The 24,517-nt window shown below is 41.3% G+C and overlaps 1 protein-coding gene across 4 annotated transcripts in view; it reads left to right on the top strand.

The window, feature by feature from the left end:
- Window positions 1–20,758, top strand: part of LOC119843599 (clathrin heavy chain 2) — a 58,765-nt gene extending 38,007 nt beyond the window's left edge. For 2 of the 4 annotated variants that reach the window (XM_038373151.2, XM_038373150.2), the window contains 17 exons: window positions 81–315; window positions 2,344–2,466; window positions 3,675–3,820; window positions 4,331–4,514; window positions 5,048–5,240; window positions 5,806–5,963; window positions 6,128–6,292; window positions 6,846–6,953; window positions 7,363–7,530; window positions 7,615–7,764; window positions 8,225–8,356; window positions 8,806–8,916; window positions 9,704–9,874; window positions 13,815–14,036; window positions 15,570–15,590; window positions 17,662–17,737; window positions 19,337–20,758. In XM_038373151.2, coding sequence (XP_038229079.1) covers window positions 81–315; window positions 2,344–2,466; window positions 3,675–3,820; window positions 4,331–4,514; window positions 5,048–5,240; window positions 5,806–5,963; window positions 6,128–6,292; window positions 6,846–6,953; window positions 7,363–7,530; window positions 7,615–7,764; window positions 8,225–8,356; window positions 8,806–8,916; window positions 9,704–9,874; window positions 13,815–14,036; window positions 15,570–15,590; window positions 17,662–17,737; window positions 19,337–19,452 — 2,479 coding nt within the window. In that variant the 3' untranslated portion in view covers window positions 19,453–20,758. The remainder of the gene's footprint in view (window positions 1–80; window positions 316–2,343; window positions 2,467–3,674; window positions 3,821–4,330; window positions 4,515–5,047; window positions 5,241–5,805; window positions 5,964–6,127; window positions 6,293–6,845; window positions 6,954–7,362; window positions 7,531–7,614; window positions 7,765–8,224; window positions 8,357–8,805; window positions 8,917–9,703; window positions 9,875–13,814; window positions 14,037–15,569; window positions 15,591–17,661; window positions 17,738–19,336) is intronic. The other 2 variants (XM_038373153.2, XM_038373152.2) reach the window with 1 other exon arrangement.
- Window positions 20,759–24,517: the final 3,759 nt, after the last annotated feature.

The following is a 24,517-nucleotide window of genomic DNA, read 5'->3' as shown; positions in this document are numbered from 1 at the left end:
CCTCTCAAGTTAAAGAATAGAATTGAGCACTTTTAGCACATTTGGTCTGCAAACTTAACAAACTTTATTTTCCCCAAAAGGCTTAAGTTGCTGCTGCCATGGCTGGAATCTAGAATTCATGAAGGCTGTGAAGAACCTGCCACCCACAATGCTCTGGCTAAAATCTACATTGACAGTAACAATAATCCTGAGCGGTTTCTCCGGGAGAACCCATACTATGACAGCTGTGTTGTAGGCAAATACTGTGAAAAAAGGGACCCTCATTTGGCCTGTGTTGCTTATGAGAGAGGGCAGTGTGACCTTGAACTCATAAAGGTTAGCAAAACTTGCTTTTGTATTTACAAATATCTGCTGTAGTCTAATGTTAAGAGGTTTGAGTGGTGGTGGGTTTTCAAATGTCAATATTGGTGTAACAAATGTTCTGATTAGATTTTAACCGTGAGCCTTTCTAACACTGACCAAGTCCTACGTGCCTTAATTTAGCCAGATCTTGCTAGTTTCAATGGGATTTTATTTATGTACATTAAGTTATAAAATAGCTGATGTGGAATTTGTTTAAATAGCCCTGAATAAAAACTATTACAGTAGTCTTGGGGTCCATAATAGAAAAGATAGCAGGTGCAATTGGAGAAAAAAGCCTCTGAACACATGTTTGATTCTACTATTAGTAGCCTTGGATAGGCTGTCTTGGCTTCCAGAATCCCAAATGGGAATGGACTCCCTCTACCATGTATCCATTGCCAGCTCTTCCCATTGCTTCTGCCAACTGGTCAACATAAGCCTCAACAAACTCAACTTCATCAACAGTTGAGCACTTGTTCCAGTGCACAAGCCAAGTCTGTGGTGGAAACAGCTGAGTAGTATCAGCATATGGAGTACCCTATAGTCCACACTTCCACAACCAGTCCCAGCCTGGAATCACTGCCTGCTGGAATATGGTGTGGTTCCTTAAGGGATTACCCTTCCAATCAGTGTTAGACTGCACTAATTTAATGATTCAGCATGAAAAGCTTGGCTGTGTCCACTTTACATGCTGTCTTATAGAAGTGTGAAAGGGAGAATATAGCCACAAAAGTGGTGGTCTTAATAGATTGAAATCAAGAGTAGTTTACTGTAAAGTTTTTTTTAATTTAGAAACAGTTTTCCAGGCTTCACCCTTGGAAGTGGACAGACAGATTGACTGTTCTATGCTCCCTTCTTGGAGTGAGTTCTGTGGTGCTTGCTTTCTCCTAACCAAGGTGCTCTGCAAAGGGCTTTTTGTCTTCCAACACCCAAATTTTCTACTACAGAAGCTGATATTCCTCCCCTTCCCCAAGAATCAAAGGCTCTCCTCTTGACATAGGCCCTTTCCTGGGGTGAACTGGGAATCTTACTTTGGCCACCTGTTACCTGTGCAGATCACTGCTATGAGAACTGCATATAAATGAAATGCAACCTTTAACTTCGGTGCGCATATCTTCTTGACAGGAGGGGAGGTTGCCAGGCTGTATCTGCACTTATGTGATTTGAGACCAGCTCTGGTCAGATTTCAGACACAACCATTTTAATTATAACAGTTGGTGTTATAGGCACTCCATAAAGTCAGGCAGTGCTAACCTTGGAACCCAGCCTAGTCTTAAGCAGTAATGGAAGGAAGAATTGGACTAGGCTCCTATTAAAATGGCTTGAAAAACAAAACATACCTTGCTGTCTATTGAAGCTGGTGCTGATGCATTGAGTCACAAGACTCAAACTGTGCAATTAGAATCAGTCAAAAAATACAAAGCCATTGTTAGAATTTACTTCCTCTGCTATATCATTGATAAGCTTCTGCACAAAATGTTTCCATTAGACAAAACTGTAGCCCACAAATGGTTAGAAGCTTATAGTTGTGGAAACATTGTGTGAAGTGAAACATTCTGGTGCTGCTTTCTTGACGCTCCTCTTAAGACCTTGACAGTGAAGCTGAGTGAAGGATTCAGATAAAATAAAACTGACCTGAACTTCCTTCCCTCCAAAATGAATCCCCTTCTAAGTCTGACATTTGTCAGAAGCCTGTGTAGTTCATGGCTTCAGAGAGCAGTAGAAATATTACCATGAGAAGTTGCCAACACTTCTATTGGACAAAAGCAAGAAAAAGCTCAAACTTTGCAAGAGAACCTGTCAAGAGCCTTTTAGATTAGAGGCTAGGAAAGAATCCAAACTTGAGTCTGTGTGGCACTTACTGATGGCCAACAACTAGTTTGTATTTGGAAACTATTGTCTGAGCATGACTCCTTAATGTCAAAAAGTCAAACTGTGTTGGGTGGGATCTCATTGTAGGTGTTCCCTTAACTATACATATGTTCATGGTTTTCTCTCCAGGTTTGCAATGAGAACTCCTTGTTCAAGAGTGAGGCTCGCTATTTGGTACGCAGAAAGGATCCAGAACTTTGGGCAAATGTCCTTGAGGAAAATAGTCCATTCAGACGACAGCTCATCGATCAGGTACAGTAAAGTAACTGTCTCTACAAATGGAAATGAAAGCTGTTATCCAGTATCTTCTGACTTCGGAATGAGTCCAGAATCCCTTGTGGACACCCTATTAGCCCCTCTATTTCAGTGTCTGCTTATTTTTATACTGGGGTGGGCAATTTTTGCTGGGGGGGCCACTCCATGAAATTTGGTAAGTCTTGGTTTGCAAATTTCTACTATATTAATGCAGGAAGTTTGGGGTGCAGGGTCTGGGATGGAGTTTGGGTGCAGAAGGGGGTACTGACCTGGGGCAGGGGATTGGAGTGTGGGAGAGGGTGAAAGTGCAGGCTCTGGCCAGGAGGCACTTGCCACATGTGACTCCCAGCCAGCAGGGCACTCAGGCAGGCTACTTGCCATGGCCCCACATTGCTCCCCAAAGCTGCTGGCATTGTGGCACATCTCTGCATGACCCTTTGTGGGGAGGGGGTAGCAGGTATCCAGGTGCTGCCCATGCCTGTAAGCACTACCCCACAGTGAGAACGGTGCTAGGGACAGGAGCAGCACATGAAGCTCCCCCCTCCCCCATCTTCCACCTCCTCCTCCTCCTCCTCCTTCCCCAGCTAGGGGTGCACAGAGACATGCCAGGAGCAGTGTGGGGCCACAGCAGGCAGGCAGCCTGCCAGAGCACCTCGCTGTGCCACAGGACTTTGGCTGCCTCCTTGCTATCTCTGGGCTGCTAAGAGCTTGGTGGACCAGATGGAAATGTTAAGCGGGCTGGATTCGGGCTGGATTTTGCCCACCCTGTTCTAGACAGTGTCCAGATTGTTTCATCACCGGGTCCAGTATAATTAGCACTTTTCTGGTCTCTCTAATCCAATACTAGCTGTGAAAGTAGTTGTATCTATCCCATAATTTGAATCTTATCTGGGAGACTGCTCATACTGTAAGGCTAGTGCAGTGGTATGCTTTATTAAAATGGTTGTGAAATGCACAGTATCACACTAATACTGGTGAATCAATATTTCAGAGCCATCTACTGGACAGATTGAAAGGAATCTTTGGTAGCCAGAATCTTCTGACAAAGTTGCAGTGTTGGTTTAGATTGATGTTTTTAGAACCTTGTGAGGTTCCTGACTTAATGTGTGTCCTACCTCAGTGAGCTAATAACCTTGTTTTATGAATCTCTAAATTAAGACTAGGAAAAGCCCTTTCAACTACTTTCCAAATATCTTCAAAATTAGGTTGTCCAGACAGCCTTATCTGAAACACAGGATCCTGAAGAGGTTTCTGTTACTGTGAAAGCTTTCATGACTGCTGATCTGCCCAATGAACTAATTGAGCTTCTTGAGAAGATAGTCTTGGACAACTCTGTGTTCAGCGAGCATAGGTAGGTGCAAGATGGTACCCCTTCTGTTGGAAGAAATATTGAAGTGTGTTGTGACATTTTTAGGTTGTCCCCTAAACTTCTGAAACAGTTGACTGCTCTGCACTCTATACAATCTTTAAATGGATATCCTTCTTGGGTGTGCAAAATTTGATGTCCTGCTAGAGAAGGTGAGCAGTCACTGAAGTGATAAAATTTAAAATGCTTGAATACAACTGTAGTGCAGCCAGTGTACTAAATACAAAGGAATGCTGACTCTTCTATTACACGTGAACTGATAGTGTAACAAGTAACTCTTCTCTCCATTTTGCCTATAAAAACAGGCTAGTCCGTTTTCTATTGCAGGAGAAACAGTAGATAGCTTCAGACAACCTACTAGACTTCTGTAAAACTCATTTTAAAACCTTAATTTTGGCCTTTACTGTCTGATGGTGGCATTTTTAGGTCAAATAGTAGGTAGCACCTAATACCTCCTTTTATAGACCATTTTTGTCCTGCTTACCCTATTTACAGGAACCTGCAGAATCTTCTGATTCTGACTGCCATTAAAGCTGATCGCACTCGTGTAATGGAGTATATCAATCGTCTGGATAACTATGATGCCCCAGATATTGCAAACATAGCCATCAGTAATGAGCTATATGAAGAAGCCTTTGCTATCTTCAGGAAATTTGATGTTAATACTTCTGCAATACAGGTGAGGTGCAGTCATGGCTACCAGCTCATGCTTCCTACTATGGGTGTACAGTTCATAGAACAGGTGGAAAAAACAAGTAAGTAACTTGAGGGTGGCTTGTAGGCCTTTCTAGAAAAGTCTAAACTGTACATGTAGATAAAACTAGTCAACCTACCACCAATGCAATATATTGTAAATATTCTGTGGGGGGGAAAAAGCTGCTCTTTGAGCACTTGAAAGTTGCAGATGGGGTGGGGGAGACTCATCCTGAATCTGAATGTAGGTAACATAACTATTCAGCATCCAAATGAAGTAATTCAGACACAGATCTCTTGGGAGTTTACATGACTAAATTTAATCAGTGTTGTCTCTGCCCCAAGGACATTCTCCCCCAAAACACAACCATTTATATAGGTGAGTTTGAAAGGGCTGCTTTAAATCCAGAATATGTGGTTGCTGCTCATCCTCAAGTGTAGGGAAGAGCTCTAGGCATTTGAAGATTGAAGGACTGGATGGTCACACTTGGCAACTGTTCTTATTTCTTAATATCACAGGTGCTGATAGAGCACATTGGCAACCTGGACCGTGCCTATGAATTTGCAGAGAGATGTAACGAACCAGCTGTATGGAGCCAACTGGCCAGAGCACAGCTCCAGAAGGACTTGGTGAAGGAAGCCATTGACTCCTATATCAAGGCTGATGATCCCTCTGCTTACATGGAAGTTGTTCAAGCAGCTAGTAGAAACAGTAAGCTAAGGCCTCATCAGTTCTGTAGTTAGGCATGGATTGTTAATGAGAATATGGTTTACCAAGTGAACAAATTCTTGGGGAAATTTTTTTAAAGGATTAGCAGTGTGTAGGAGGACTGAGCCAGATTAACAAAGGAGTTCAATGTTAATAAATGTAAAAATACTGATTAGTGTCCCCAATGACTGATATATCCAAGTCTTCAGATCCAGTGTTTCAGCATAGGATCCATTTTTAAGTGCTTTCACTGACTTACATTCTCAAATGTCTACATAAAATGAGAACCATAAATACTAATGGTGCTCAACTCATTCTTGAGTAATCATGATCCAGAAGAGATGTATGAATGTTAAGAGTTGATCAGCTCAGGGAATGGTACCTAGTGCATTTTGTTTGGATGTGGAATCAGCTAGTCCCAGCTGGGCAATATGGCTCTTCAGTGTCAGTTTCTGCAGAGTAGCTCGTTCCTTAACTGACACTTCTCTTGAACATAGTTTAGGCAATGGGAAATAATTCAGAATGAAAGGAGTGGAATGGGCAACTTTTTTTTTCTCCTCTATTAAAGATAACTGGGAGGATCTGGTTAAATTCTTGCAAATGGCCAGAAAAAAGGCCAGAGAGTCCTACGTAGAGACTGAACTGATCTTTGCTTTGGCAAAAACCAACCGCCTCTCAGAGCTGGAAGAGTTTGTCAGTGGCCCTAACAATGCCCACATTCAGCAGGTATGTCTTATGTTCCTAATAAAATAGGAAGGCCTTTACAAATTAGCTTTGACAGGTCAGAAACTTCCAGATGCGCACTCAAAGAAAACAGGACAGGCTTTCAAAGTTTGCTCCCTTTCCTGCCCCCATCAGTCCAACTCAGTTTATTCTGGTTTCCTCTCTAGGTTGGAGATCGCTGCTATGAGGAGGGAATGTATGATGCAGCAAAGTTGCTCTACAACAATGTATCTAACTTTGCACGACTGGCATCTACCTTGGTGCATCTTGGAGAGTACCAGGCAGCAGTAGACAGTGGCCGCAAAGCCAACAGTACCAGGACCTGGAAGGAGGTAGTTCATCTTGCCTCGGCTATGTGCTCCTTTTTCCAGAGGGGTGTCATTCATATTCACTTGAAATGGTATCTTATTCCTAAACAAATCTGTGGACTACTAGCCTTCAGAGCACTTGCTAGTCATGTAATGCTGGTTTGCCCTGCTTCCAGCTACTAGATCACATAGAGATACTCAAATATGCTTTCTCAGTTTTACTCTTCCATATGAGCAACTTCTTAGTTGCTATGTTATGCAATCACAAATAGAAGATGAGGTTTTGCAAGAGCAATATGTACAAGATATGGTCCACACTTTGCAAGTCAAAGCCTCAATGGCCATTTTAGCACCTTTGTTTTAAATGGGATAATTCTTACTCCTAATGGTGCATGATTTTTAATTGGTACTGCTTCCAGTCTATACTTTCAAGCACCTTGACTATTTGTCCTACATCTGATAGTGTCTTTGATCTAATGTATAGAAGGAACCCTTTTTTAGTCTTGCAGTTACCGGATTCATTTTGGGTAATGTGGTGTCTAACATCAGTATGACTAAAATCTTCTTTTTGTTAAAGGTGTGCTTTGCCTGTGTGGATGGAAAGGAGTTCCGCCTAGCACAGATATGCGGCTTGCACATAGTAATCCATGCAGATGAGCTTGAAGAGCTGATTAGCTATTATCAGGTTAGATTGTTTTAATAACCTAAGGGAATAATTGCTCCCAATTTGCAGGATTGGTTAATATAGTGTTCCTTAAAATTGGAGATGGCAGCAAATGCACTACCCTCAACAGTGCCATGGTAACAGTTGTCATTCCCAGAACTTTAACAAATCTCTTTGAGGATTTTTTTAAACCACTAGTGAAACGAGCTCATTTGAAACAGGGAGCTGTGTTTAAACTGGAGAGCATCTTTCTTCACTGCAATGGAGTAAGTAAAAAGGCCACTACTTCTCAAACTTCAACGTTGAAACCCCTGTCTCAGACTTAAAACTTCAAATTGCTGTTCCTGCTATGTTGTCCCCTACTATGCTGCTAAGGGATCTTTGGAAAGGGATGATGTTCAACCAATAATCTTGGCCATCTTCATCTTAGGATCGCGGCTACTTTGAAGAACTTATTGCCCTCTTGGAAGCAGCTTTGGGTCTGGAGCGTGCTCACATGGGAATGTTCACGGAACTCGCCATCTTGTACTCCAAATTCAAACCTCAAAAGATGAGGGAACATCTGGAGCTCTTCTGGTCCAGAGTCAACATTCCAAAGGTAGGTATCTTGCTGCATTAAACTGTTATGCACCTAGGCAAGTGAGCAACATGCAACTCCTAATTATCCTTTTCCTATCCCTAGGTACTCAGAGCGGCAGAACAAGCTCACCTCTGGGGAGAACTGGTCTTCCTTTATGACAAGTATGAAGAGTATGATAATGCAATAATTACCATGATGAACCATCCTACTGATGCCTGGAAAGAAGGGCAGTTCAAAGACATAATTGCTAAGGTAAATAGCTGTGATCTAATTACTGGACTTTTTGTGAAAATTGTTACTACAAAGCAAAAATTGAAGTGATAAGAGCTTTAATTTTACAGCTAGAAGGTTCAAGTATCTGTCCAACAAACTCCTGAAATAAGCAGGAAGCTGCTGAACTCTCTTCTGGGCTTCCTGTGCCTAGCTCTTCTCTCCCTCTCCCACCCCACTGAGGTTGGGATCTGAATCTTGTACAGATTCTTGGAATCAGGCAGAGCAGGAAGCTGACAAGTACTAGCCATTTAAGTGAGAAGTTTGCTTTCATATTGTAGCTGTGTACGTGGCCAGCACTCAAACAGAAATCTGACATTTAGACTTTTGCAGAGCTGACACTTTTTTTTTTTTATCTGATATATTTCATTTTCCCTGAAATATAGCTGAACTTTCAGATGCAGAAGCAGCCTTTGATCAAATCAGTGTTTCCCTTATCCAGGTGGCCAATGTGGAGCTGTATTACAAAGCCCTGCAGTTCTATTTGGACTACAAACCTCTGTTGATCAATGATCTTCTGCTCGTATTATCTCCACGGCTGGATCATACCAGGACAGTCGCCTTTTTCTCAAAGGTGAGCTATAGTAGTCATAAATGGATCAGGTATAGAAACTAAACTGTTCCTCAGGATTTCTTAGTGCATTCTTGTCCTTGCCCTCAGATGAAGACTTTGGGGTCTAGAAGATGTATCTGCCTCTTGCAGTAGCAAGCATGCTGCTACTGCTCATCAAATCACTTGGAATAGGGCTGTTCCACAGTCTCTATAGGCCACATGGTAATGGGAAATGGGTCCAAATATCTCCTGTAAATTTAAATCCTGATGGTCTAGCTCTTTTTTTTTAAACGCCAGCAATTAAAGGATAAAATTGGCCTAAATATCTGAGCCACTGGCAGCTATACTAGATATTTTTTCAGCTGGCTTAGTCTAGTGCTAAACTGGAGAGCCTGCTTCTCTAGGGTATTGAATTTCCTTCAAAGCAGTACTCTTAATCTAACATGTTCTTACTGCTATTCTGCTTCCAGGTTAATCAGCTGCCTCTAGTGAAGCCTTACCTGCGTTCAGTCCAGAACCACAACAACAAAGGAGTCAATGAGGCTCTAAACAATCTCCTGACAGAGGAGGAGGATTATCAGGTGGGTCTCCAATACAGTTGAGTTACAGCAGGTCTACAACACCTTGGTGTGCAAATTTACTCTCCCTTCTCTTTACATGAAATGCGGCTGATTAATAGCAGGCATACATTGTAAGAATTGTTCACCTTGGTCTCAAACTGATTGAAAGGTATTGGCTGGAATGTAAAGGGGGTGGGGTAAGTCCACCTCTTCTGGAGGAATAGCAGCCATGGCCAAATATTTCAAGGGTCAGGATAAGGTAAATGCTCTCCATGTGATAAGTGGAAATACCTATAACACTTCTCACATAAATAGCAGATTCCTTCTAAACTTGGGTCTCTCTAGACAGCATTAGAATAGAGTTGTTATCTTGGCACGCTATGTATGTGCTGCTGTATGGGGGTCTCATTAAAAAGAAAACACCTTGTGTATCTAACAGGTTGCAGGCTTCTGTCAAGTGGACTAGGGAGACAAACAGACCAGTTAAGTCTGCATAACTTGTCCACTGCTAATGGGACATGTAGCACTTGTATCAATGTTTCTGTACTTCAGTAATCCCTTTTAGGCAAAACCAGCATCATGACTTTAAGTGTGGGGGACTGACTCCTTTGGAGCAAACACCCCTCTTTAGAAATTTTCTAATCTGAACAGCTAGAATGCAGCCATGTCCATACTGCAGTAACCTAGAACTAGCAGCCCCCAAAAGCAAAGTTAGTTCATGCTAGACATGCATCTTTTTTTTTTTTCCCCCCCTCCAGTGGTGGTCAAACTTGCTGTTCTGTTAGCTAACAGAATTTTTCTCTAATAGGGGTTGAGAGCATCTATTGATGCATATGATAACTTTGATAACATCACATTAGCTCAGCGCTTGGAGAAACATGAATTGATTGAATTTAGGCGTATCGCAGCCTACTTGTACAAGGGTAATAATCGTTGGAAACAGAGTGTGGAGCTCTGCAAGAAGGATCGTCTCTACAAGGTCAGTTAACATTGAACGTTTCCCTTTTTTAATGGTATAGAAGAGGTTATTCTAAAGGGTAACTCCAAACTAAGCAGTAGTGAGCTTTCTGCACTGTCACTGTAGCATGGATTGCACCTACCTTTGCAAAACTGCTACAAATTTAGGATTGGAACTAATCGAAGAGGCCATGTCAATAAAACTAAATTCCTTTTCACACACCTGATTTTTTTTTTCATAGGTGGTTATCTTATAACTAATGCTGATTAGGATGCTCACTTGACAGGAGTACATTTCTGTGTTTACCAAAAAAAAAAATCTTGTAAAATTGTACTTCAGATGGGGAGCCCCGATGCAGTTGAATCAGTGTGCCATTACTGAGGCTCTAGCCTCCATTAAAACTTAAGTGCAAAACAGTACATTATGTGGATAGTTGTGTTCAGTGGAGGTACAGCACAAGCACTGTACATACCTGAAGCAAAAAACACTAGTTTGTGTTGTATGCACAAGTCTGAACAAAGCTTTGTCTTCTGAGACTTGAACCCAAGATGGAACTAATGGCTATGCCTTGCCCAACCTCTTTGGGGCTGGACATTCTAGATGGAAGCACTTGAAGGCCCTGTAAACCTACCAACCGTAATGATGGGTTAGCCTAAGCCACTTCTGATTTTTGTGGATTTTTTTTTGAAGACTCTGATATTAGTGACTTTGCATATTGGCATCATCCCTATTTTAAAATGTCAGTACAAAGACTGCAGTCAGATGCCAGAAACTAAGGCTTACTGCTTTTTTAAAACACCTTACTCTCACCCCTACACAATCTGTCTTGGACAGACCTCTGTGACTGGTTCAGTCACAGGAAACTCCCTTGGAACTCACTTGATGTGATGAGTACCTCTGAGCCAGTTTCCTCTGCCAGTTTGGGCCTCCAGAACCATGCCTTGTCGAGCCAGACACGCCAGTCTGCTCCAACACAGACCCAGGGTCTGAACCACATGCCCCAAAGCTGCAGACTTGACTGAAAACAGCTTAATAAGTGCTCCTGTCTCCAGCACCCAGCTCCCAATGGGATCCAAACCCTAAATGCATTTCTCTGAAGAAAGCTTATACAGGATAAACTCATAAATTGTTCATCCTCTATAACACTGATGCAGAGATACCTGGGGGAGCAAACAGCTGTGTATTAATTACCTACTCTGGGTTAATAAGCAAAAGTGATTTTATTAAATATAAAGTAGGATTAAGTGGTTCCAAGTAACAGAACAAAGTTGCCAAGCAAAATAAAACACAACATGGAAGTCTAAGCCTAATACATTACAAAAACTGATTACAGATAAAATCTCACCCTCAGATGTTCCAATAAGCTGCTTTCACAGACTAGACTCCTTCCTAGTCTGGGCCCAATCCTTTCCCCAGTACAGTTCTTGTTAGCTCCAGTTCAGGTGGTACCTAGGGGATTTCTCATGACTGGAGCCTCCTTTTTCTGTTCTACCCCCTTTATATAGCTTTGGCACAAGGTGGGAATTTTGTGTCCCCATCCCTCCCTCTAAATGGAAAAGCACCAGGTTTAAGATGGATTCCAGTACCAGGTGACATGGTCACATGTTCTGTGAGACGACCTCCCCCCCCCCCCCAAGCCTTAATTCTTCCTGGCCTGACTCACAGGAGGGCTTGTAAATGGCTGTTTACTTGCAACCAATTGTCCTAGTGGACAGGAGCCATCAAGATTACAAACCACCTTTAATTGCCCACACTTTGCATAATTACAATAGGACCTCAGTTATATTTCATATTTCTAGTGTCAGATACAAGAGTGATACATTTATACAAATAGGATGACCAGTCAGTAGATTATAACCTTACCAAGAGACCTTTTGCCTGAAGCATATTCAGTTAAATTATATTCACTCATTGGCATATTTCTATAAAATCCTATAGAGTGCAACATCACCTCCATTCACTTCTTGGAGGAAGTGTCTTAATCTCATCTGACTTGCTTCCTTTAATGCCAGCAACTGGTATTTATTGTTATAAATCCCATTAACTGATGAAAGGTCAAGTTGACAAACCAAATCTGATTTTTAAAATGGATACTGATAACTCTACCTAATCTAACTGTCTATAAGCATATTCTATGATCCTATGCCAGGTAGAATGGAGCATCTCCATGACCATCTAATGCTTTTGTATAGTCATGGACTACCTGGCATCTTGTACATGAAGCTGTGCTGACCATTCTTGGGTTCTCCAGTAAATGCTTTAGTTCAGTGGCTCTCAACCAGGGGTACATGTAACCATGGGGGTACACAGAGGTCTTCCAGGGGTACATCAACTCATCTAGATATTTTTGCCTAGTTTTGTAACAGACTACATAAAAAGCACTAGAAAAATCAGTACAAACTAAAATTTCATACAGAATGACTTGTTTATGCTACTCAGTGCACTATACACTGGAAAATAAGTTCAATATGCTGGACCCTTGCTAGAATGCTTATCAATAGAACACAGGTTTGGATATAATGCAGTTGCAGACATGGATCCCATATTTAAGTGCTGTACAGTACAGTTTGAGTATAGATGCAATAAATCACTGAGCACTCTCCTGTCGACTCTAATACTCCATCAGAACAAGGAGCGCAAGCACAGTCAACAGGAGAGCATCAGCTATTCACTAGCTTAAGTTGCATATCTTAGATCAACCCCGCGTGGTAGTGTAGACAAGCCCTAAGATTGCTGTAGGCTGGGAACACCATACAAATGTAATGTAGTAATTTACAAGTACAGTATTTGTCTTTAGAAAGATGTCAAAAATGTCAGGCAAAAGGAAGGCTTACTCAGTGCAGGAGAAATTGAACGTTATCATTGAATGACTTAGAAATGGTGAAACCCAGACAGATTAGCTGTGATGGCATTAACGAGTCCACCTTTGGTGGATGACTAAAGAATGCTAACCAGCTCAGAATTTACATTCATAACCTGGATGAAGAGCATGCTCTTCAAAGAAAACAAGCCTGTTTAGCGAATGATGCCAACGTATATATGGCTTGTGCAAGAACAGCAGAAAGGCATTCCGATCTCTAGTCTGAGATGCAAGTGGAAAAATTCGACCAGAAACTTAATGGTTAATTCAGCAATTTTAAGGCGAGTGTGGGTTGGCTATGGCGATTTCAGAAGAGACACAGAATCTGATTGCCGTTTTTGGGGAAAAAACACTCTGATGCCAATGCTGCGCAATTGTACCTTGTGAAGCTGAGGGAAATTGTACAGGCAGAGGATTACTCGGAGGAACAAGTTTACAATGCAGACAAAACAGGAATTTATTATAAAATGTAGCCTGATAAAACCCTGGCTGTCGGAGGTGAACGTAAGGAGGATATAAATGGGCAAAAGATCGCCTGCCTCTTATTCTTCTGCATGAATGCAACAGGAAAACATAAATTAAAACCGTTGTGCATTGGAAAGTCTTGCGTGCCTCGGTGCTTTCATCATATATAACACAGTACAAGCAGGGATCCCAAATCCCACATTCTAGCGAGGGTCTGGTGTATATATGCCATCATTTTATAATATGAGAAAGTAAGCAATTTTTCAGTAATAGTGTGTGACACTTCTGTTTGATTTTGTAAGCAAGCACTTGCCCTCATGTTTCACAAAACAGCTTCCTGAAAATAGTACAGTAGTTTGGAAAGGTTGAGCCGCTGCTTTAGTTTAACTGACATCAGCCAATGATCAATTCAGCAGGCATTGACTACTAGTGCATAGAACCAGTGGCCTCAATTTAAAAATACTTGCTTGGAAACCAATTACATTGCAGCCTTTGGCATTCTCCTGCCTTAAGATCAGCCAAAGGCTAAACTACCTCACTTGGGGAAACCTGTCTGCAGAATTTGCTAAGGGGGAAGGGGTATGGTTTGAAGTGGCCAGGTGGTAACTCTTGAAGTATGTGGCATTTCACTTGTAGGATGCCATGCAGTATGCTGCAGAATCCAAAGATGCAGAGCTGGCAGAGAAACTGCTCCAGTGGTTCCTGGAGGAAGGCAAACAAGAGTGTTTTGCAGCATCTCTCTTTGCATGCTATGACTTGCTGCATCCAGATGTGGTCCTTGAGCTGGCATGGAGGCATAACATCATGGACTTTGCAATGCCTTATTTCATCCAGGTGATGAGGGAGTACCTTACCAAAGTGAGTATTGCTTCTGTTGAAAGACTCACTACTTTGTAAAAAGAAAAGGATTATTTTGTACTAGTTTCTTGCACATGTTATCATTGTCCAAACTGAGCTAAGAAAGACAGTGCTCATGGATTGAGATACTGAATTCTGTTCCAGAAGGACCAGTTTGAGGTGGAGATACATAAACTTCAGCACACCTCAGTGATCATGCTACATAGTACAGAATAATGAACCAATCACAATTAAACCTGATGCTTTGAGGCTATAACCGTAAATTGATGAAAAGACTAAACTCAACTGTTTCTCTAGCTGCTATCCATTCTAAGAACTGTGAATCGAGACTCCAAGCAAAAAGGGCTAATACTGTGCATGCTGCTTTCTTGAATACAAGGGCAGTCTATTTCTCTGTAGTCTTCTAACCATTTACTTGGTTAACTCAGTCATGCTTTTGCCTTCCAGCTTTTACATAACACTACAAGGGTTTCTTTCCCTAAAGCCTAGGCTCAGGAGCTTTCAAAATGTGATGTCTCTTACCATTCCTCTGCATTCTACCAACTTAATTTTAGGATGCCAGTCATCTTGCCTGAGACCTAACTAGTTCTCTTCATGGGAATAGTGGGGGTAGTACTTCATGAAGCAGCTAGCCTTCTGAAGTCCTCCCACATCAGGAACTATGGGAATACATGTACATAGACTCTATAGTTGTAGCCTGAAAGATTCTGTAGTCCCATAGGTCTAATATATACACAGTGGATTCATATTTTAACTGTTTCATTGCCAATCTTGTAAGCTTTCTGCATTCTGCTGAAATTGTAGCATCAGTGTTACTGAGACATGTTTGACACATGTCTGGAGGGGAAGGAGCCACTGTCAACATGAATGCAACTTCAGGCTTTATCCCCTTAGGGCAAGAGCCTCAGATGATGTAAATCATAGTTGCACCACTTCAATAGAGCATGCTGGGGAGGCGGGGGATCTTTCTCGTAGTCATCTTCACCATCTGTCTGCAAATATGGAGTTGCTAAATCCCACAGCATCAAACAAAACTGACTTATCACAAATGTAAAGCTAGAAGAAAATAAGTGCTACTTTCCTGTAGGTACTGAGGAGATGCATGGCTCCACATCAACACAAGGTGGAAGTCACTTTTCTACCTTGTTAACATGGGTAATGTTTTACTTTACAGTGCACAAATGTGCAAATACTGTCCATGCGTGGAAATTCATTATTTAAGTACATGGCAAATACTATGTACTGGTGGAGTTGTAAATGGCATGTCTTAAACAACAAGTTGTATATGGTAAGTCTGTGTATATGCTGTTTAATTACCAAGTAACCTGCCAAAATAAGCTGTCTGCAATTGTAAGTAAGCTGTAATATCTAATCATGTACATAACTTGGTCACTGTAAAATAGTGACCAAATGATTTTCTTAACTTAAATATCTGCCTTTATTGTCCCAATGTTTTGATTGTAGCTTTTTTGCTTCAGATTTTTTTTTTTGAATAATCACTTGATAAGTATTCCCTTCTGAACTTTCTTGCAGGTTGATGGGCTGTTTAATAAGGTGACAGTCTCTGATTTTAAACTTGTGTTCACTTGTATCCCTTAATATATATCCTAGGATTCTTACTGGAACCTAGTTGTAGCTTCTGCCAGAAGAGCAGCATAATCTTTTTGTCTGTTTCCTATTAACTTCTAATGCTGTAGAAAGACAGCTTCTCACATGCAACTTGAGAATCCAGCCAGACTTGGCTCACTTTCAGCTGGGGAAAACTAATCACTAAACACTGTTAAGCATTTGGGCTAATGATTCAAAAAAGAAATAGGTGTTTTTGTTTTGTATTTTTTGCCATGAGTCCATCATCCTTAACTCCTGTCAGATGTACTACTTTTTTTTTTTTTGGGTCGTAGATAGCCCATTATCAGAATCCTGTGACCTTCTGGTTTACTGTGCTATGAGATCAGTTATGAAGGAGGAAATATCTAGATAACTGATATTCCCAAGTGTTCTGCCTTACTCGGTCTACATGTAAACAAGTCTAGCAGCTTACCATACAAAGTAGTATGATCTCTTTGGAGAAGTGATGGCCCCTGACCTGGCAGGACAAAGCTTCCCAGCAGAGACTCTTGTCTACATGCTCGGAACCTGCTTTGGACTGATCTTTTGTATGCAAAATCTTCAGAATTTCAGCACAATAGCTTCAAATAAAACTAAGTCTAAGCCACTCACATGTAAGAGTGGGGCAGTGGATTTCTCAAATAAATGCGGTTTAAATAGTAACTTTAAACTGCTGGCTGGATTTACAGGTGACATCTACTAAATACTAGTTTTTGGTTTTTTTTAAAGGTGAAATGTGCATGGTGAGTTTGATGTGCAGTGAAACTAATTTAGTTTGTGGAATTAGAAAATGGGTTTCCTTTACTTAAATTTGATATGTTCTGTACTTCCTGTCACGTAGGCTGAATATTGTTGCTTCCCTCTAGAGGGAGTAGTGTCCGCTATTTCTGGATAGATGTTCGTTATGCTGTGGATTGCACTTAAAATTGTAAGCATCCATCTTATTTTAACAAAGGTCATTTTTTCAGTTCTGAGTTGGCAACTCTGAAAGTGTAATACTTCAGTAGGCATCAAATTTGGGGGGGCATGAGTGTTAACTGACCAGGCCATTCCAGACATGCTTCCCTTGTCATAGATTCATTTACATGTGCTATCTGGTAAAAAGGAGTTCCAGAGCAGAGGACCTGCTACTAAGAACTCCTCTCCTCCCCCTCCCCCCAGTCTCTAGAATTCATAGCTAGGGATTTTAGTGCTAACAGTTGTATTGTGGTGATAAGCAGTGGCTGTCTAAGATATCAAAGACTAAACTAGGTGTGTATAGAGCAAAATAAACACTTTGCGCTGTACCTGTAGCTTCAGCCAGTTCCCCCTGTAAGACCAGATCAGTCTTCCCATTGAAGTCCTAGGAGATTGCATTGCTATCTAAAAGAAAATAAACTACCTCTAAATTAGTGAGTATTTTAAAGCAATATACCTATATTGGTTCTGTAGCCTATTTCTAAAAGTTAGCTGACCTTATCTGGTGTACCAATAAGTTGTGAACGGAGCTTACTATTTTTGTGTACTAGATCTATTCGCTTTACATAAGATACAACATTGATTAGTCAAACTATGCTTCATGACGTATGGTTTCCAGAGTCTAACATACTGTAGGCATGCATCTTCAGAATTTCTTATTGAAGATGTGATTAGTCTGCAGCTGTCTGCCAGACAGTTCTTCCTGCAGACTTGATACTGAAGCTCTGAAATGGAAATTGGCAGCTTGTGTTGCAGGACACATTATCAATGGATGGAGAGCAAGTGCTACTAAGCATTACACCAGTACTTCAGATAGTGGACTTCTTTGTATCTAGCTAAGCAAAAATTGATGCTTATTTCAGAGTTAGTATCCCCTCTTGGGTTTTAGACCCCATGGACAACTTGGAACACACAAGTATGTTCTAATGGCTTCAAAATAAGACTTGCAAGGGCAACCCTTTAAGACTTGAAGCATTTTGGTATGAGACCTACCACTAAGAGGTGGCACATAACTTAGGCAAGGCCTTCATACGCGTCTCCTGTTCACTTTATAACATAGGTGGATAAACTTGATGCTTCTGAAAGCCTAAGGAAAGAAGAGGAACAAGTAGCTGAACCCACTACAATAGTATTTGGTAGGTGAAAGACTTGGTGTCTTATTTTTTTTTTTTTATTTTATTGCTAGCAAGATATTCTTAACAGTTAGGTCTCCTCATGCTGGGCTTAGGTCACAGGAAAGTGACTAATCTGTAATATGGATATCCTCCACCTCCAGTCAACTTGAAACAGTTTGTCTTCTCCCACCTAAGGAACACTACTTGGAGCCCTTATCCTGGATAACTGTCTAGTTGTACTTATTAATATCTAGAAAGTTTTTTGTGCAACACTTAGTTTAAACATTTGAATGAGTAGCAGTACTTCAGCTGAAACAATCCAACTTGGCTTATTCCACCCTTTACCATACCACTCATTTAGACAAAGCATAAATCCCAAGCCTTTCAATAGTGGGGAAAGGGAGAAGGAGCCATTGGGTGAATGCAAATACACATGGCTTTTGGGCTCCCAGAGTCTCCTCTGGATTTCCAGAAGAAACAAATTCTTCCTTGTACTTCCTGTCTGATACCTTTCAAAGAGATTGGAAGTCTGCCTTTCCACTTGACAAATCAAGCAGTGAATGGATTTTTTTTTTTAATGGCCTGGTCTAGAAAGAACTTGTGTTAAGCAGGTAAATGGAAGGTCTCTTTCACAATGGACTCTGAGCAGAAGGCTGCTTCATAGGTTGATTTTGGGACAAGGTAGATTCTGCTCACTAGCACTGACTTGAAGCAGCTCTGTGGTCCACTCTCTAATGGAAAGGTTATCACTGAGTTGATCTGCATGAGGCATGTGCGCTATTGGTGTTCATAAGATGCGTTTGCAATCTGCGGTAGTACATGTACACAAGCTGCTGAAAATTCAATAGCTTGAATTGCTTTTGTCAAAATTTTGACCATGCATGAGTCCTAACCATATAAATTTGTTTTGATTTCAAGGAATCAATCTGTATTATTGGGAGGCTGTGTAGCTGTCTCTCAAGCTAAATTGATACTTTTTTTTCCCCACCCGCACCTCCTACCTCACCTTGCACTGGCATTGGTGGGCAGATAATGTATTTTTCATTACATTGGCAAATTCAAAAACCCAAAATTCTCTTTGGGTCTAACACTTAGAACAAAGTGTCTTGTCTTGTTTTGGGTCAGATTTTGAGGCTTTTTAAACATTTTTATTTTAAACAAATTCTGAAACTTTGGTTTTTCCATTTCTCAACATTTCCTTCTGAAATGTTGAAACAAGACACTTCCTGTTTTTTTATTCTTGTAGGTTTTTTTCTAAAATGGACACACATTCATGACATGTTTTTGGTGTCATTAAGGTTTTTTGTTTTGTCGGGGGGTGGGTGGGGTTGGGGGCTTGAAGTCTTAGTCAAAATTTCACTGAGCTCTAGGTACTGTGAATTGCTCTAAATCTGTCTAGCAAGAAAAGCTAGATAGCCTGTTTTGTTCACAGGATTGTGTCCTCTCCTCAGTGGAAGAGGTATAGTTTAGGTTCTCCCATCTTGTTTGTTATAATACAAATATGCTTGTTAACCAGCTATATAGCCATTCTAAAGACTGGGCAGTTTAACACAGCCTCCTCTCTTTTATTCCAGACATCTGCGAAGCTTTGTTTAAACAAACTCCTTCTTCCCTTTCCAGGCCAGCAGCTAATGTTGACAGCAGGCCCCAGCGCAGTACCTCCCCAGGCCAACTTCCCCTACGGATACACAGCTCCAGGATTCACCCAGCCACCTGTTTATGGTTTCAATATGTAACTAGCTCTTTGACCGATCTACACTCTTTTTTTTTTTTTTTTCTCCCTTCCTGTCCGCTAACTTCTTGGAGAAGTTTACAGTGGTCCTAAAGACACAGATAACTCCTCGGTTGGCTGAATACTTGCTGTCCCACTCAGTGAGAGGATTTCCAGAGGATACCTGTTACCATTATTTATTGCTATTGTCCAGTTACATTTCAACCTCCAAAGGCAGCTTTTGTTAATTATGTTGCAAGACTCTCGACTGAAGTCGAGGCACTATTTATCTAAAACTCAGAATACAGCAATAACTACTTGAGGCCAGGGGGAAGAGGGAGCACATATTCCTTGCTGCAAACCCATTGCCAGCAGTGGTTGTGCTGGGGAATCACCTGGCACCAAGTCGTTAAAGCTTTAAAGTACTGTAGCTGAAGCTACTAAGTAGGTAGCATGGATGTTCAGAATTGAGTTCAGCATCTTCTTACTGGTGGACTGTTAGAAGTTTGCTTAAATCTGACTACCCCATTTCATTTGCAGCATTGTATGCAAAAAGGAGAATGGTCTCTAGAATATTTCTTAAAGTACTCTGCAAATTGTTTGGAGGAGCATGGGGGAAATTTTTTGCAGAAAGTTTTTTGGGGGGCAGATTGAGCCAGTTCTGTACCTTCTGGGGTAGGTTTGAGTCTTAATTACTGAAAGAGAATAAATCTGATCATACCAGAGAGCAAGCAAACTTCCCAGATGCTTTTTTTTTGTTTAACAAGATGGGAGAGCATGTTACTCATTTGACATTAAATGGTACAAAAGGAAATCTCAGCTATATGTATGGCAAGTTGAACGGAGCAGGCATGTGTGCGCATGGGCTGCCAGAGTACTATGAGCATATGCTAAGGTAACAATGATTCGAAGAGTGCAGTGTCAGGATGGGGGAGGGATATAGTGCTAAAATATTTGAGGTGGTGGAAAGGGATATAATCCTGGTTTTGCACCTTTATTAACTCTGCTGCTGGAGTCAAGGTTTTCTGCTCCATCTTGGGCTGACTCAAATTCCTGACCCTGACTGGCAACTAGAAGCAGTGTCATTTGATCTGATAGGGTTTGGCAGCTCTTGGTTTTGTTGTGCTGTAGTAGTATAAATGGCACATCCACCGCACACCTTTTTCTTTGAGAATGTCAACGGAGCTGTATTCCTTTGTGCCACTCTTCAAATACATATATCATTAACGTTTTATGTACGGAAATTAGATAATGTATAATTTATGGTTATGAACTTTGTGCTAATCATGAATATTATAAAAGTCCAATTATAAATGTAAAACTGGTGTAAACTGTGGTTGTAGTCTTGATATTTTTTTTGGCAGGGGGAGTTGCATCTACCAACAGTGATGGTACCAAAATGTCAACTGTCAAAGCTAGACTAGGCCTTTTGATCACTGCCCTCCCCTCTACATTACCTGTACTGTAGTAGGTCCAGAGCACTTTGAACTAAGAATACTTTTATTTTCCTCATTCACTCAGAATAATCTACAGCGGGAAGGTACAGTATCGGGCAGTTCTACCACTTGCGGAGTGTCTTGCAAGTCCCAGGTGCAATTAACTTTTTTATGCTATGAACACAGTGCCCTAAACTTCTTATTCCGCTGGGGTCTCCGCTATACACATTTTAGATGCATTTGTTTATCCATTCTCATCTTGGGCACAAACTTAGTCATGGGCTTCATGAAGTGCCCAGGCTAGACTTGCATCCTTTACTGTACTTCAGTTGTACTGTAAGAGGCAGCCTAGCTTAATACTGGACTATAGTCTTTCGTGGGGCCTTTCCCAAAAGTGGAGCTATGTAAACTAAGCAGAGCTAAGTAAAGGAGAAACTCAACCACTGGAAGCTATCAAAAGAACTAGTAAAACATCCTCTGCTGTAAATCATTCAGTGCATCTTGGAGCACTGCCTCCCCATCGCTTCTACACAGTCCAGTATTCAAGAACAGAACACAATGCACAAACTGCATCCTTCAAAACAGGAGCATGTTAGAGTAGGAAAACCGTACACCTGCATGTGTAACTAGCAGCCGTATTTGGAGAGGCTGAAAGTAGTAGGCTTTAAGCATTCAAACCATCAATAGCCACATTTCTCATCAAGGGCTGTTTAAGATGGCTAATGGTATAGGCAAGCTCAAATTCACAACCTTGCTGATAAGGGTACTGTAGGCTTTCTCTCCCCAACCCCCCTCCCCCCGCATTCTAGCACTCTGGTGTTGCACAACCACTGCTTAACTTGTATATCCCACTTACAGAATAGGTTAATAAAACCTATGGTTAATAAAATATGCCTTCAGTTCCTCATCAGGAACTTGAAGAGGAAACTATTAGAGCAGGTAACTTGGAGATGCTCTTCAATAAGTCGCTATTCTCCTATAAAGAAGTCTTGTCATCAGCTGTTGTTGGATCAATTCTAGGGTGGTGAACAAACCAGATCTCACTTTTTAGTGAAAGCCATCACAAACACTGAATCCTAAAACTAAGATTTGAGAACTCAGATATACCATAAGTGTTTTCTGTAGCTGGTCTGTATGTGACTTGGCTAGCTCAGGAGAGTAATGATACTGACCTCATCAGGATTACTTGTGTGAAGAAAGGCTTTAAAGTGGGACCCCAGGTTCATATGGTATATTGAGTGTGACAATTCCTGTTTGTAGGATGTCATGGCTTTTGACCTTGCTTTAGCAGTGGGAGGAAGGAAAGAAGGCATGAAAACCAAATATAGTTAGTTGCTATAATCATACTTTGTTTGGGATAGTTTCCCATTAATTTACTATTGGCATAAATATCGGATGAAATGTAGGTAACCAGTGTAGATCATGGGAGAAGGGAGATGGAGAGAAGAATTCTACTTTTAAACAAGTGCCAAAAACCTGTAAGATTTTAAACTAGTAACAGACTTAAAACTATAAACATTTTTATATACCTGCCAAGGGCCAAATTAGGCTTTCTCCAGCAAGAGCTATGATACTCTAACGACCTGAAACAATTGCCGGGAATAAAGCTCCTAACATGCTGCTATGGCAAAAATTTCAGTGCAAGCACCTAAACCAGAGAACCTTAATTTAAAGGTTTGAGTAGCAGCCGTTAGTCTGTATTCACAAAAAGAAAAGGAGTACTTGTGGCACCTTAGACTAACAAATTTATTTGAGCTACGTTCCGATGAAGTGAGCTGTAGCTCACAAAAGCTTATGCTCAAATTTGTTCTCTAAGGTGCCACACGTACTCCTTTTAATTTAAAGGGTCTGTAGATGTAAATGAAAGGGGTTATTTCAGAGGCTCAAACATTTTTTTACTGGTGACCCCTTTCACATACCAAGTCTGAGTGGAACCCCCCCTTATAAATTTAAAAATGCTTTTTAAAATATATTTAACACCATTATAAATGCTGGAGGCAAAGCAGGGTTTGGGGTGGAGGTTGACAGCTCATGACCCCCCCCCTTCCAAAAAAGGCTCCCAATCCCTGGGTTATTTGTAATCTCTTAAATGCAGTTCTGGCAAGTACTTGCTTTTAAATTACCAACAGGTGTTTAGGCATAGGAGGAGGGACCAAAATGTCATGTTTCTAGTATGGCCCCATAGATGCACTACTTTTCAACATAAAACTGACCATCTATTGCTGTTGGAAGGTAGCTGATATGGAATGGGTTACTCTTCAGATCCAGCCGCTATAATTGTACTTCCAGTGTAAATATGACAGCCCTGCATGCCGTAAGGTTACTGTTTCACTACCTAAACCTCAAACGTCTCTGCAATAAAAATGCAGGTTTCTAAATGGCAGGGAAAATCAGTCTGCGTCAGCAATAGAACAGTCAAGTCTTTTGTTTAATCTAAGTGTCACGTGCATGTTCCAATATAATAGACTTCCCCCATAAGCCCTAAAGAGGCTGCACTACAGGAAATTGAACTGATCTCCTGCTGTAGACTTAAAATCAAGCTTATTCAAGGGTAGGAAAGTGGAAACTAAGCCGGTCAGTCGTCTTGTTCCCAATCTTGCCTCACTTGTATTGGGGAAGAGTGCTCCTACGGAGAAAGTAATGACTAGTTCCCATGTGTTTCTTACAACAATTGCACCAAAAATGCTGTGATGTGTAATGTTCCGGCAAAGGAGGGTGTGAAGTTCTCTGCTCTTCTAACAGGATAACAATCCCTGTTGGCCAGGACTCTTCACCCATTTCATGTAACTAAAAAGGCCCATCAGCAGTTAAATCCAATGAAGTGAGCTGTAGCTCACGAAAGCTTATGCTCAAATAAATTTGTTAGTCTCTAAGGTGCCACAAGTACTCCTTTTCTTTTTGTGAATACAGACTAACACGGCTGCTACTCTGAAACCTGCTGTAGGGGAATATCCATTCATATTAGGGTAATGAATAATTCATGTGGGGGGGAAGACTGTTTCAGGAAGGATATGAGAAAAGAACGCTTAATAGAGGGCTCGCATACATGTCTGTCACCTTGTCCTTCCACTATCTGAGAATGGGCTTCCTTCTTTACAATTAGCCTTGGCTATACCTCAGTCCACATGGGGTCTTTGTTTCCCTCCACTTAACTGCCATGGGAGAATATTAAACTTTCTCTACTCCCACTCAACAGGGAAAGCCTAGCCCAAGGTATTTGGGATTCTGCAAGCATTGCATCTTGGCTGTTAAGTGACTCACCAGGTTAGATGGAAATAGATGGCTTAACTCTCAAGCCTATAAGGAACCTGTGCTGGTGCAAAGGTATGTGTACTGTTCCTTGTACTCTTGATAGAAATCCTGTTGGGGTGGGCTAGCTGGGCATCTACTTGCATAGAAGCGACCATCACTATCCTCTGTTCCCTCCCATGAAGGTTGGTTGACTGACTGGTTTCAAGAAGGTCACAAATGGATACTCTGCCAAGTCTGGAGGTAGAAAGAATGTGGAAGGATGCCTCTTGCACAGAAGCAAAGTTGCTCCTGACAGCAGGCTTTTCTAAGACCCAGCTCTCTGCTCTGGTATCTGCTCCTGTGGGCTAAGCCAGAAAACTCAGGAAGACCATTTTTCAACAGTAAGCTCCATTTTCTTGGCTA

Source organism: Dermochelys coriacea, chromosome 15, assembly GCF_009764565.3.
Source record: "Dermochelys coriacea isolate rDerCor1 chromosome 15, rDerCor1.pri.v4, whole genome shotgun sequence".
Taxonomy (NCBI): domain Eukaryota; kingdom Metazoa; phylum Chordata; order Testudines; family Dermochelyidae; genus Dermochelys; species Dermochelys coriacea.
Note: the sequence above shows the minus strand (reverse complement) of the source record. Positions and strands in the feature narration are given on the sequence as shown.